We start from the raw sequence: 14528 nt of genomic DNA on the forward strand, positions 1-14528 counted from the left end.
AACCAGTGGATGTAAAACTCTCTCTCTCCTTCTCTGTAACTCTGGCCTTCTGGCCTTCAAGTAAACAAATAAATCTTTTAAAAACATTTAAAAGATACCAATGTTTCTTTGTTTAATAATTAAGTAAACTGAAAATAGATCTTTGTAAAAATTAAGAGTGGGAATGTGAGAAGGAAGGGTTGGAGCACAGGCAAGAGGAAGGTAGGGGGCGCAGTGTCACTACGTTCCTAAATCTGTATCTAGGAAATACACAAAATCTGTATAACTCAAATAATTTTTTTAAAAAAAGATTTACTTATTTATTTGAAACTCAGAATTACAGATAGAGGGGGAACGACAGAGAGAGAGAGTCCATCTGCTGGTTCACTCCCTAAACAGCCAAGACAGCCAGGGCTGAGCCAGGCTGAAGCCAGGAGCCAGGGGCTTCTTCAGGGTCTCCCACATGGGTGCAGGGGTGCAAGCGTTTGGGCCATCCCCTCTGCCTTTCCAGGCACACTAGCAGGGAGCTGGATAGGAGGTGAAGCAGCCGGGACTCGAACCGGTGCCCTTATGGGATACTGGCACTGCAGAAGGTGGTTTAAACCCCGGTGCCACAATGCTAGCCTTCTGTGTTTCTTACAACACACTGTAAAGTCCAGTCTGCTAGTCCTCAAGGGCCAGATCAGTGCTGGCACACACAGATAATCAATGAATGTAAAGTTCCTTTGACCTCCTGTTATCAGCCCCCAGCCTCTCTCACAACTACAGCATCTCATTTCAGAAGATCTGAAATTCAGAGTTGAGTTTTCCTAACTGAAGGAGTCATACCACCCCATGCCACCCTGGCTCTTTTTAAATGCATGCATAATGTATACATTATTTAAATGTATGTATAATGCCTCTTTTTAAAATGTATGCATTTGCTGGCCAGCACCATGGCTCACTTGGTTAATCCTCTGCCTACAGTGCCAGCATTCCATATGGGCGCCGGGTTCTAGTCCCAGTTGCTCCTCTTCCAGTCCAGCTCTCTGCTATGATCCAGGAGGGCTGCGGAGGATGGCCCAAGTGCTTGGGCCCCTGCACCTGCATGGGAGACCGGGAGGAAGCACCTGGCTCCTGGCTTCGGATCGGCACAGTGTGCCGGCCGTGGTGGCCATTTGGGGGGTGAACCAACGGAAGGAAGACCTTTCTCTCTGTCTCTCTCACTGTCTAACTCTGTCAAATAAAAAAAAAAAATGTTTGCATTTGTTCAAAGAACTGGAGGGGAGGGACAGCATTTCACAGTTTTGTTCCAGCAAAGGCATGTTGGCTAGGTGTCTGAATGCCATACAACAACAAAACGCATGGGGCCAAAAACTGGGTTCTGTTCAAAACTAATGGATCTACTGTGCGATTCCAATTTTAGAACAAACTTGAAATGACAAAATTTTAATGATGGAGAACAGACCAGTGGTTGCCAGAGTTAGGGTCAGGGGGAAGGTGTCATTATACAGAGGTTGATTGAACGAGTTCCTTTGCAGTGATGGAGAGTTTTGTGTCTTGATTGTGGAGGTCTCAACACTGATTTACACCTGTGGAGAAACCCCACAGTATTACATACCAGCAGCAGCAACAACAAAAACTGATGAAAACCAAACAAGTGCCACAGTTTAACCAATAGTATTGTACCACTGCCAATTTCCTGACTTCGAAAATACGCTCAGGGATATAAGGTGTTGCTGGGAAAAGCTGTGTGAGGCACACATGTAAAATTCCTATGTGATTTTTGCCTCTTTAGTGGGCTTTAAATTAGCTCAAAATTTTAAAAAGTTTTAAAAATGCAAAACGGAAGTGCACTATTGGTACAAAGGTGAAGATGCTGCTTGGGATGTCCACACCCCTAGTCAGAGTGCCTGGGTCTGAGTGCAAGTTCTACTGCAATGCCAGTTCCTCGCTGATGTCCATCCTGAAGGGAGCGGGTGGTGGCTCAAAGCAGCTGGGTCCCTGCCACCGATGCGGCTGACCTGGATGGGGTTCCCAGCCCCAGCTTCAGGCTGGCACAGCCCTGGCTGCTGTGGACATTTGGGGAGTGAAGCAGCAGACGGGAGCTTTTTCTCTGTGTCTGCCTGTTTCTCTCCTCTCTCTCTCCCTCCCTCTCTCACAAATAAATAAAATAAATGAATTTAAAAATGTATATACTGTATCTGACAGACCATGAATTGAGCAAATAGGAAGAAAAGAAACTCCATAAAATTATTCAACAACTCATGGACTCACCTTCAAGCTGGCCATGAAGGGATCTGATTCTGCTGAGTGTACAAGAGATTTAGAACTAAATCAACCAACGAATCATTGCCCAAGTCTCAGACTGACCACAAGGTGGCACACATGTGGGCTAAATCTGAATCACAGTCCAAAGAAAATGAGTTGAAGCTTGTGGTAGAAATGCAGCCTGGTTATCCGCCTTTAAAAACGACCCAGAGTACAAAATATAATATTTGTAATATTCAGGAAACAATCCTGGATTATGCAGCACTGGAGAATCAGGAAACTCTCAACCTGAGTGGGAAAAGACTATTATTAACAGGCACAGACGCCAAGATAACACAGATGTTAAAATGACTTGGTAGAGACAGTGGCACAGCTATTGTGCGAATGGCCCAACAAGCAATAGTAAACACTCTTGAAAAAAAAAATGACAAATCAGAAGGCTAGCAAATAAGAATGTGTAGGAAGAATCAAATAGGAGTTTTGGAACTGAAAAAAAAATTAACAACCAAAATGTAAAATTCGTTGGATGAAGCAGAGAATGATAACAGAGAGAAAAGAAAAGAAAAAAAAAAAAGAGTGGGAGGAAAAGATGAACAGAGTTTTGGTGATCTGCGTGACCACAATGAAGAATTCAGGCCACTAGAATTCTAGGAATAGACAACTGACAAATATAACAGGTTTTTATTTTACAAGATTTATTTATTTATTTGAGAGTTAGAGTTACAGACAGTGAGATGAAGAGACAGAGAGGAAGGTCTTCCATCCTCTGGTTAACTCCTCAAATGGCCACAATAGCCAGAGCTGTACTGATCTGAAGCCAGGAGCCAGGAGCTTCTTCCAGGTCTCCCACACGGGTGCAGGGGCCAAGGCACCTGGGTCATCTTCTGCTTTCCCAGGACACAGCAGAGAGCTGGACCGGAAGTGGAGCAGCCAGGACTCAAACTGGCACCCATATGGGATGCCAGCGCCTCAGGCAGAGACTTAACCCATTGCACCACAGTGCCGGCCCCAAGAGGTTTATAAAATGGATTCAATGGGGGCTGGAGCTGTGGCATAGCAGGTAAAGTTGCCACCTGCAGTGCCAGCATCCCATATGGGCACCGGTTTGAGACTCGGGTCTCACAGAGAACCCTGCCCTGGAGCAGGAGTATCACGGGGCATCATGGTCACTGAAAGGCCAGAGTGGCTGAAGCAGAAACTGCAGTGAAACTGTACAAAATGAGACTGGGAATTTAGAGCCAAATACAAAAGGAACTGCCTCTTTTTTAAGAATATTGGCAAGGCAGAAAGAGAGGGAAAGAGGGGAGAGAGAGAGATCTGAATTCTGAAAAAAAAAAATATTTTGGCTGCAGAGTGGCAGCCAGCTTGGCGAGGAGCAAGGGCAGGTGCAGGGGAGGCTGAGGCAGCTATGCCAATGTCCATGGTAGGAGAGGGGGATGATCTCGAGTCAGTGTGCTTGGACGAGAGACAAGGCAACAGGACGGTAAGTTATTTAGAAGATAAAGTCAGCCGTGTGCTGATGTGTTGACCACGGGAGACAATGGAGAGGAGGACCTCGAATCAGATCCCCACACAGATTCCTCCTCTTGTAATTCAGTGGGTGATGCGGCCATTCACTGACTCAGAGAGCAGGGGAAGGGTATGTGATGGAGAAGAGGGTGGAGGTCTGCTCTCAGGAGATTTTGATCTCAGTTCTGGACAGATTGGTTTGCAGGGACTTGCAGGCTTCTAAGAGGAGATATGTATTGCAAGTCTGAAACTCAGAGGAGAGATGTATGCTGTCTGCCTATTGATGATAACCAAAAGTCATGTTGTGTAAGAGAATGTCCAGGAAGAAAAATCTGAGTGAGTTGAGAAATGAGAGCCTGTGATTGAATTCTGAGAATGCCAACGTCCGCTTGCTGTGTAGAAAGAAGGAGTTCAGAGAATAAACAGAGAAGACGTGTCCAGAGAAGTAGAGGAAACGCCAGGAAAATGCTGTCGTGTGGAAGCCAAGGGAAGAGTGCTTCGAGAACCACGAGTGACCATTATACCAAAGATGTTGCTGAGAGTTTGAGAAGCAGAGCAGGTGGGCGTTCGATGGGCGGGTCAAGGCACTTCTTCAGGCTCCTGTGTGCCGTATCCGAGTGCCTGCTGCAAGTCTGACGATTCCACGTCCCACCCAGCTCCCTGCTAACACACACCCACACCCTGGGATGTGGCACATGATGGGTCATGTACTTGAGCCCCTGCTACCCCCCGCAAGGGAGACCCAGAGGGAGTCCCTGGATCCTGGACTTGGCCTGACCCAGCCCCAGCCCTGGCTGTTGTAGATATTTAGGAAAGTGAACCAGCAGATGGAAAATCTACATTTTTAACATTTAATAGAAGAAAGAGGGCACTAAGAAATATCTCTCTTCAGCAGAGTTAACTGGATGTGAAATTATGGGAACCAAAACCACACTGGAGTAGTTGAGGAATGAATGGGGGATGAATAAATGAGAACATTTTGAGAAGTTCAACGAACGAAGCAGGGAGACACCGCAATTGCTAGAAGGAATTTGTGGCTAGGATTTGACTTGTACTTAATGGAAGAGCTTGAACACAATTTTAAAAGCCAATGGGAAAATCTAGTTAACAGGATGAAGCTATGGATAAGAGAGAGTACATATAATTAATGTGTTCCAATGCTCCCAGGGAAGCAGAACTGAATAGAATCTATTATTCAATATGAGCTGTGGCTTTAGCTCCTGCGAGAGACGTCTCCCATACTGCAAGGAAATTGAGACACACACACACACACACACACACACACACACAGAGAGAGAGAGAGAGAGAGAGAGAATGCAGATGCAAGTCACTGGCAGATCTGGGAAGACAAGCAAATTATACAGAAGCTATAATTTCAATGTGGTTTATTTCTGTGTAATGGATCTGGAATAAAACGACTTGAGCCAGGACTTCGGCTTCTACATGGCAGAGCAGATGTGCCTTCCCGCCCCCCAATGACAACTTGGAGCCCTGGATATCACATAGGGAAAATAGAAGACTCTGGAAGGTGGAGAGATGGAAGGAGACTGGCTGGACCTTAGGCTGTGAGGAACACATGTCAGATGAACCCCCCAGGTTTTCTATTTCTCTTTTATATCCTGGACTCGGAGCTGAAGAAGCACACAACTGGGCAACACCAAGGGGCACAGAGCAGCCCCTCCAGCAGAGTACTATTCTCTGTATCCAAAGTACTAGGAAACATGCAGTCTTGCAAGACAGAAAACTGGGTAATAACTGTTTCACTACGGCAAAAATGACAGAGAAAGGACCATGGCCCACCCTCACCTGCACCAACAAAAACCAAGAGGCAAGCTTAGACGTCCACCTTTGTGGCACTCAAGTGAGGCTTGTCTCCAACTAGGGCGCTCACAGAGAAGGGAAGGATGAAAATCAGCCCTCTCCATCCATAACTGCCAGGGCAGCGTCAGAGGCATCGTGGTGGGAAACCAGACTTTTATGACTACCCATCAGGGGTAATGAGCAACCCCCCTCCCCCTGCCCCACATCGTGGTGTCCGTTAGGACCCAGGGAGGAGCTGGAACTTCCATGTCCAAGCACAAGTAACAAAGAATTCACCAATTTTGGATCTCAATGGAGGCTGAGCAGGGAATGTGGACCTCTACCCCTTATGTAGCAGTAACCAGGCAGCATCTACACCTTTTCCGACCAGAGCAGAGAGGTCAACCACACAGAGGATTTCATAATCCAGGGCACGTTTATCGCACAGTGGGTTAAGGCACACTAGGGACACAGCCACCCCATATAAGAGGGCAGGCTTGCGTTCTGCCACCTGCACCTCCAGTCCAGCTTCCTAATGCAGCCTGGTTCAGGATGCAGTGCCCACATCCCGTATGGGCACCAGTTCGAGTCTCAGCTGCTCCACTTCTGACCCAGCTCCCTGCTGATGACCTAGGAAAGCAGTAGAAGATATCCCAGGTGTTTGGGTCCCTACACCCACATGGGAGACCCAGAGGAAGCTCCTGGCTTCTGCCTTCTGATCAGCCCAGCTCCACCCGTTGAGGCCATTTGCGGAGTGAACCAGCAGATGGAGGACCTCTCTGTCTGAAACTCTGCCTCTCAAATAAATCTTTCAAAAAACAAACAAACAAACAAATAAATAAATAAATAAATCTGGCTTCAAGAAACAGCTAAAGTAAGAAAACTGTGTGGTGTATGTAGATGGGTACGTGGATAGACGATGAGAAGAGAATAGGGAACTAAGAAATAAAGCAAAGATGTTCAACTTATTTTGACAAAAGTGAAGAGCAAGTCGACAGCAGAAAGGTAGACTTTTTACACTTGATCTCAGTGAAAAGGCCAAGACGCGATAAAGGTAAGATTTTTAACAAATAGTCCTGGAGCAACAGGCTACCCAGAGGAAAACAATTAAACTCAACCTAAGTCTCACAGCTTGTTTAAAACGGAGCTCAAAATGAATCACAAACTTAAATATAAAATGACAAAATGTCCAGAAAACTATAAAGCAGTAAAGAATGAGGTAGGGGCCGGCACCATGGCTCACTGGGTTAATCCTCTGCCTGCAGCACCGGCATCCTGTATGGGTGCCGGGTTCCAGTCCCGGTTGCTCCTCTTCCAGCCCAGCTCTCTGCAGTGGCCTGGGAGTGCAGTGGAGGATGGCCTAAGTGCTTGGGCCCTGCACCCGCATGGGAGACCAGGAGGAAGCACCTGGCTCCTGGCTTCGGATCGGTGCAGCGCCGGCCGTAGTGGCCATTTGGGGAGTGAACCAACGGAAGGAGGATCTTTCTCTCTGTCTGTCTCACTCACTGTCTATAACTCTACCCGTCAAATAAATTTTAAAAAATGTAAAAAAAGAATGAGGTAAATACTTTAAGACATGTATTTACAAACAACACAGATGACAAAGGACTAGTATCTAGAAAATGTAAAAGACTCTCACAACTGAACAGTAAAATAGCAATCCAGTTAGAAAACACACATTCCACCTAAGAAGTATGCAGTCGGCATATATGCCCATGAAAAGATGTTCCATGTCATTACCCATGAGGGAAATGCAAGTACAAACCACCCTGGGATGTCGGTATAGACCTATCAAATTGGCTCAAATAAAAATCACTTAAAATATGCAATGCTAGCAAGGATGTGCAGAAACTGGATCAACCCTACCTTGCTAATGAGACTATGAAATGGTACAGCTACACGGGCAACCAGCTTGGTAGTCTCTCAACACTAAATTAATAATAAATTAAAGTGCCAGAGGTTTTTATCCCTCAAAAATTAATTCCTACATTCATGTAAAATACTTCATGTCTACAGCAGCTTAATTTTTAATAGGCAAGAACTGGAATCAACCCTGATGGACCTTAGTGGGCAATACCAGACCATCCATCCCACGGATGTTAATACAAAGGATGGAACTATGGGTACACACAGTGACCTATAGGAACTATGGGTATGCACAGTGACATATAGAAACTATGGATACACAGTGACCTATAGGAACTATGGATACACACAGGGACCTATAGGAACTATGGGTACACACAGGGACCTACAGGAACTATGGGTACACACGGTGACCTATAGGAACTATGGATATGCACAGTGACCTACAGGAACTATGGGTATGCACAGTGACCTATAGGAACTATGGGTATGCACAGTGACCTATAGGAACTATGGGTATGCACAGTGACCTACAGGAACTATGGGTATGCACAGTGACCTATAGGAACTATGGATACACACACTGACCTACAGGAACTATGAATACACAGTGACCTATAGGAACTATGGGTACACACGGTGACCTACAGGAACTATGTGTACGCACAGTGGCCTATAGGAATCTCCAGAGACCCATGCTGACTGATAAAACCCAGTCCCTGGGGCACCTACTCTGTGTGACTGCACACAAATGACATTCAGGATGTGACTCAGTCATGGAGCTGTGGGACAGACTGGAGCCTGTCAGAGGAAATGGGTGTGGCTCTACGAGGATGACGTGAAGTCTTGTGAGGTCCAAAACATTCTCTCCCTTGGTTGTGCCCATTGTGGTCTCCTGGCTTTGGAACTGTACTGTAACTCTGCAAGAGGCTGGTTCTGCAGGAGACTGGATACAGGGTCCAGGGACCCTCTCTGTACTGGGTCTCACCCCATTACGTGAATTTATAGATACTGCAAAATAAACAGGAAAGTTCGACTTTAGAATTACTGAGTGAGGGAGAAGAGGCATGCTTCCGCACATTAAAAGTGTGAAAACTTTCTAGGGATAGTAAAGGAAAAGTCAGCCCACAAGTTCTGGTAGGACCCCTGCTGTCTTGGAGATTGGTGATCAGGAATTTAGAATGCGGCAATCTGCTCTGTTGTGCGAGTTTTCATCACCTGCGCTGTGCCGTCTGGGTATAGAAACAGAGAAAACAGGTGGTGGGGTTTGTTCAGGACAGGGGCATGACAACAAGGTGCAAGAACAATAAGCAACCAAGGACAATTTTTCTCAGATCCCTCTGTTCTCTCCATGCTGCTTGGGCTCAGAATCCTGTTTGCACTTCTTATATGGGCCGAGTGTGTGCTCAGGGCCACACGGGTCCTTGGTCTCTGCCACACTGCACTGTCTGCCCTCAGCGACCGGAAACTAGCCTGGGCTCAGTCCTCCCGCCCTGTACTGCTACAGGTGCTGTGGTTAAGGATGAAGATGAAGGGGATCACAGCGACCCAGGTTGCAATGTGGACTGAAGCAGGGAACAGAAATTCTCCTAGTCTCTACTATCTGATTTCATGGTGTAGTGAGAACTAAATGATAAAACACACACACACACACACACACACACACACACACATGAACACAGAGCCAATCATTATTGAGTCAGCCCCCAGTATCTATTGACCCAAAGGGCTTGAATCTGGCCCCACCCCCACTGCCACACATCCCTCCTGGGTGGCCGTTCCCTGATTCAAGTTTTACAACCAGCATCTGCGTAAAACAAAGCCCTGGTTTATAGTGCCTGTGGATCTCCATGGTGTACGTGGCCCGTACAATGTACTAAAGTGACCACACATAAACACACCATAGGCTCTTGTGAGTTGTTAGCAGCAGGTTCCAGCACTGACACTGGAGCTACCCTGGGCCACAGGTTAAGCCCTGCCTTGGTCCTTTCCTAAGAATTCCTTACTAGCCCATGCCCAAGAGGCCACCCGAACATGATCTGTTAGAAAGCTGCCCCCTTTTCTCTCCCAGGGATGACTCTGGGTAAAGGAGGCAGTAGTGTCATCTCTAGACACAAGAGAATGCCAACAATTCTGATGGACAGAGAAACACAACCTCAATTATAGCCAGGGGTCATCTCATTACTTGGATGGCCAACACTGCCCTCTGGGCTCTTTATACCACTTCTGTTTATCTCACAGTTGCTAGGAGCACCTGTCTGCAACTTTACTTCTCATAAGTTGTCCCAGGTCTTCCCTTTCTACTAAGACCAACATTTCCAAGAACAACAACCAGAAAAACTGCATGAAACAAAAGCATCTGGTTGCAGGTTATTTGGGAGCTACTGAAAGATCCAGGAGTTGAGGGCCACAGTCCCATGGAGAATGGTGTGAGGTGCTTCCCACTGGCAGTAGCCACTTTGGTCTGAAGCAAGGAGCTGAGAACCCAGCCAGAGAATGGACCAGAAGCCAAGGGAAGATCATTACCCAGGCAGAGCTTTCCACATATCAGAACCAGGGGAACAAAAGGTGGAGTTTGGGCCAATGAAAACATCCAGATCTTTTCAATGGTGATGTTTACTTATTTCAGGGAGCTGGGAGAACTCCCATCCATTGGTTTATTCACCAAATGTCCACAGCAGCCAAGGATGAAGCTGGGAACCAGTATCTCCATCCAAGTCTCCCTTGTGAGTAGAAAAAAAAAAAACAACAATTATTTGAGCCATTATCACTGCCTCCCTGGGTCTGCCTTGAAAGGAAGCTGAAGCCAGGAGCCAGAGCCAGCAATCAAAACTAGATACCGTGACGTGGGATGTGGGCACTTGAGCCACTAGGCTAACTGCCAGTTTCCAGCATCTAGACCTTGAGGGACCAAAATCCCGGAGAACAGCAGGTCACAGTAAAACACAAGCAGACCAGATGCCAGTTTTCCTACTACAACATTAGGTTAACAGACTAAGAAGTAGAGGGGAAGAAAGAATGGGAAAGAGGAGTGCAGGTTTTGGTCATTTTAGTAAGAGGCCAACTTACGGTTCTGAGAATCAGCCATCAGGAGGCGTTGGTAAACGTCGCTGATTTTCACTTGGGATCCCTGGAGGTCCACAGCCTAGGGGTGGAGACGAAGCCAGACTCTTCTAAGGAAGGAAATGCAGACTCGAGCCAGGGCCACCCCAAAAGATTGAGTTATGACCCTCATGCTATTTGCCTGGTCTATGATAGAGTGAATTATCTCTGGGCAATGAGATTATCATTCTGAGCCTTCATAAGTTTTTAATACAATGTCCAACTTTCAATAAGATGTTACCAGGCATGAACATAAAATAACCTCGCTGGCATCTAGTCCAGCACACTAAGGAGCTTGTAGATCATCAGTTCATATGCATAACAAGTGAAAAAACACTGCACAAACTCAAAACAAAAACAAAAACTTTTCCTAGCCTGGTCGGAGAAAAGAGCTCACAGGGTGAATCACTCCGGACCAAAATTTTAGACAAAGCAGCAGGGGCAGAGAATCCCAACCTCCATCAGGGGCTCTGGAGAGGAGCGGGATGGGAAAAGTCTCCTCACTCTTCATGAGCTTACTTCCCAGAGTTCTACTATGTGGGCCATGAACATATTAATGATTTTGAAGATTTATTTATTTACTTATTTGAAAGTCATGGTTAGAGAGGGAGAGACTGAGAGAAAGGTCTTCCACCTGCTGGTTCACTCCCCAGATGGCCAGAATGTCCAGGCCAGGGCCAAGGGCGAAGCCAGGAGCCTGTCTCTACCCCTGTCTCCTATGTGGGTGTAGTGGCCCAGGTACTGGGGCCATCCTCCGCTGCTTTCCCAGGGGCACTAGCTGGAGCTGGATAGGAAGTGGAGCAGCCGAGACTCGAACCAGAACCCAGATTATATTAAATTTGGTGCAGGCTCTTGTCTCCTTCCAAGACAGAAACACAAAATGCAGACCGGCCCCACGTGCAAATAGGAAGGAGGTTATGTAGCACCCAGGAAACACACACACACATTCAGGCCCAGGATGGGCTGCCCCGCACAGAGAAATGCTCAACAAGAGCGGGCCAAAGAACTGCCCGTGGACAAGAGAAAGAGAAAAAAACGAAAATGGTACCTACGGTTTGGTTGGTCCATGCACACGTCGGAGATAGAGAGCAGGAAAGCACCAAGGTGGACGGCTCTGCACGGGGAAAAGCACGCACAAGCGGTCCCTGGCTCCCGGTGTGCAGCGCTCCACGGAGAAAGAGAGAAAACGGCAGCCTTCATCCGCGCTGGAGGTGCAGCTCCTTCCGGCTGGTGCGCCCTCCGAGTAGCTCCACGAATGTGTTGGGGTGCGAGCACGCATCCTGGACCTGGATGTGACAGGTGCATTCTGGGAAGGCGGATGTCATCACACTGACAGTTAAAGACACAGCCTTCCACTGCAGGAGAGGAAGAGTTCCAGGCCCTAACCCTGACTAGTGACACCGTCTCACCGCCACGTTCTCTGAGACTTAACCCACTGCACCACAGTGCCGGCCCCAATAGGTTTTTAAAATGGATTCAATGAGGGCCGGTGCTGTGGCATAGCAGATAAAGCTGCCTCCTACAGTGCCGGCATCCCATATGGGCACTGGTTTGAGACCCGGTTGTTCCACTTCCGACCAGCTTTCTACTATGACCTGGGAAAGCTGTAGAAGATGGCTCAAGTCCTTGGGCCCCGGCACCCATATGGGGGACCTGGAAGAAGCTCCTGGCTCTTGGCTTCAGATTGGGGCAGCTCTGGCCATTGCAGTCCTCGGGGAGTGAACCAGGGGATGGAAGGATGGAAGACATCTCTCTCTCTCTCTCTCTCTCTCTCTCTGATCTCTCCTTCTCTCCCTCTGTGTAACTGTGACTTTCAAGTAAAATAAATAAATCTTTTAAAACAAAATTGATTCAATGATTGAACCAAAAATTATAACATTCACCTGATGAATTTTTAATGTGGATTGTTGGGATATGTGGAATATGTAAGAAAACTATGACATAGAAGAGAAAAGAAAGGACCTACCTGATGGTAAAATTTCTCCCTGATACGGCAAAACTGTTACGAGCCTATGAAAAAGAAAGTGTGTGTTATACTTCTGAGGGCAGTCACTAACAATCTATAGAAACAGATAATGTATACATCACAACTGATAAATTAAAATGGAATGAAAAACCATGCAAGTCACCTGACAGCAAGAAAGGAGAAACTGAAATAAAGGAGTTCAATGTCAAAAAACAGATGATGAAATTGGGCTAAATCCAAAACTATCAATGAGTATGTTGAATGCAGCTGGCCTAAACACAGCAAGTGAAGGAGAGAAATTTTCAGAAAGGATTTTATTTTAAATGACCCCTCCTGATGCTGTCTATGACAAACTTACTTCAAATACATCGAAATAGATAAAGTAGTAAAAGGGGTAAATAAATACATCCTGTGCAACATTAATCCAAAAAATTTGAACGACTGTATTAATACTAGAGAAAGTACAATTTGGAGCAGAGAAAATTAGAAGGAGTTAGAAGGGTCATGGCATGTTGCCCAAAGGTGCAATTAAAAAAAAAAAAACAATAAAATGATTCTACATGCATATTACATAGCAACATAACTTCACTATGCAAAGTTGACGAAAATCGAAAGAGAAATAGAAATATTTACAATTTTATTTGTAATTGTTGACGCATCAGTTAGTAACAGATAGGACTAGAAGACAATCAGTTAAGGATATTGAAGAATTGCATCAAACTTTCAATCAAATGGGTATAACTGATGTTTTTAGAATACTGCACCCAAAAATAACAGAAGACCCATTTTTTAAGTCCGTAAGGAAATTCACCAATGTAGCCCATTTCTTCATCATAAAACAGACTTTCAAATTTTTTTAAAGAAACTAAATGCTATAAAGAATGTTATTAGATGTAAATTTATTTAATTTATAAATTAATACTACAAAGATAGCTGGAAAACTTCCAATCTTGGAGTAAAACAACACACTTCCTTTTTTTTTTAAAGATTTATTTATTTTATTTGAAAGGCAGAGCTACATAGAGAGAGAAGGAGAGGCAGAGAGAGAGAGAGAGAGAGAGAGAGGTCTTCCATCTGCTGGTTCACTCCCCTATTGGCAGCAACAGCCAGAGCTGAGCCAATCTGAAGCCAGGAGCCAGGTCTCCCATGCGGTGCAGGGGCCCAAGGACATAGCCCATCTTTACTGTTTTCCCAGGCCAGAAAGCTGGATACGAAAAGGAGCAATCGGGACTCAAAGCGGTGCCCATATAGGATGCTGGCATTGCAGGTGGCAGCCTTACATGCTAGGCCACAGTGCTGGCCCCACGATACACTTCTAAATCCCTAAGTCAAAGAGGAAGCCTCAAGATAAATTAGAAAAGGATATAACTTTAAAAAATTTAAAATGCAGATGTATCAGAGTTATACAGATGCAACTTAAGCAGTATTTGGAGTAAAATTCATAGCAATAAAGGCATTTATTAGAAGAGAAGAAAGATATCTATTCAACAATAATTTTTAGTTTAAAAAAATAACAAAGAACAGCAAAATAAACTAAGCCAAGCATAAGGGAGCAACTAATAAGTCAAAGAGTGAAACAGATTAAAATTGAAAACAAAACAAAAAACTAGTGAACACAAAAACTGCGTCAGCAAAACTGATATATCTTTATTGCAATGATAAAGAAAAAGAGAAGACAAATTATGGAGGTGCCACACACCACATATACATTAGAAGGATAGTAAGTGGGGCCAGTGCTGTGGTGTAGCAGGTAAAGCTGCCTGCAACACTGGCATCCCATATAGGTGATGGTTTGGGTCCCAGCTGCTCCTCTTCTGATCCAGCTCTCTGCTATGGCCTGGGAAAGCAGTGGAAGATGGCCCAAGTGCTTGCACCTCTGCACCCACGTGGGAGACCCAGAGGAAGCTCCTGGCTCAAGCCTGGTCCAGCCCTGGCCGTTGTGGCCATCTGGTGAGTAAAGCAGCAGATGGAAGATCTCTCTGTAACTCTGACTTGCTAATAAATAAATAAATATTTTTAAGAAAGACAGTGAGCTAAAATTCTGCTGAGCTTTATG

At 45.7% G+C, this 14528-nt stretch overlaps 1 protein-coding gene across 1 annotated transcript in view; it reads right to left on the reverse strand.

The window, feature by feature from the left end:
* LOC100340890 (uncharacterized) overlaps window positions 1-14528 on the reverse strand; it is a 110080-nt gene that overhangs the window by 74616 nt on the left and 20936 nt on the right. The window contains exons 4-5 of the mRNA XM_070058080.1: window positions 12473-12516; window positions 11559-11812 (exon numbers count right to left, since the gene is read on the reverse strand). Of these exons, the coding sequence (XP_069914181.1) occupies window positions 11559-11812; window positions 12473-12516 (298 nt within the window). The remainder of the gene's footprint in view (window positions 1-11558; window positions 11813-12472; window positions 12517-14528) is intronic.

The sequence above is a fragment of the Oryctolagus cuniculus genome, chromosome 15, assembly GCF_964237555.1.
Source record: "Oryctolagus cuniculus chromosome 15, mOryCun1.1, whole genome shotgun sequence".
Taxonomy (NCBI): domain Eukaryota; kingdom Metazoa; phylum Chordata; class Mammalia; order Lagomorpha; family Leporidae; genus Oryctolagus; species Oryctolagus cuniculus.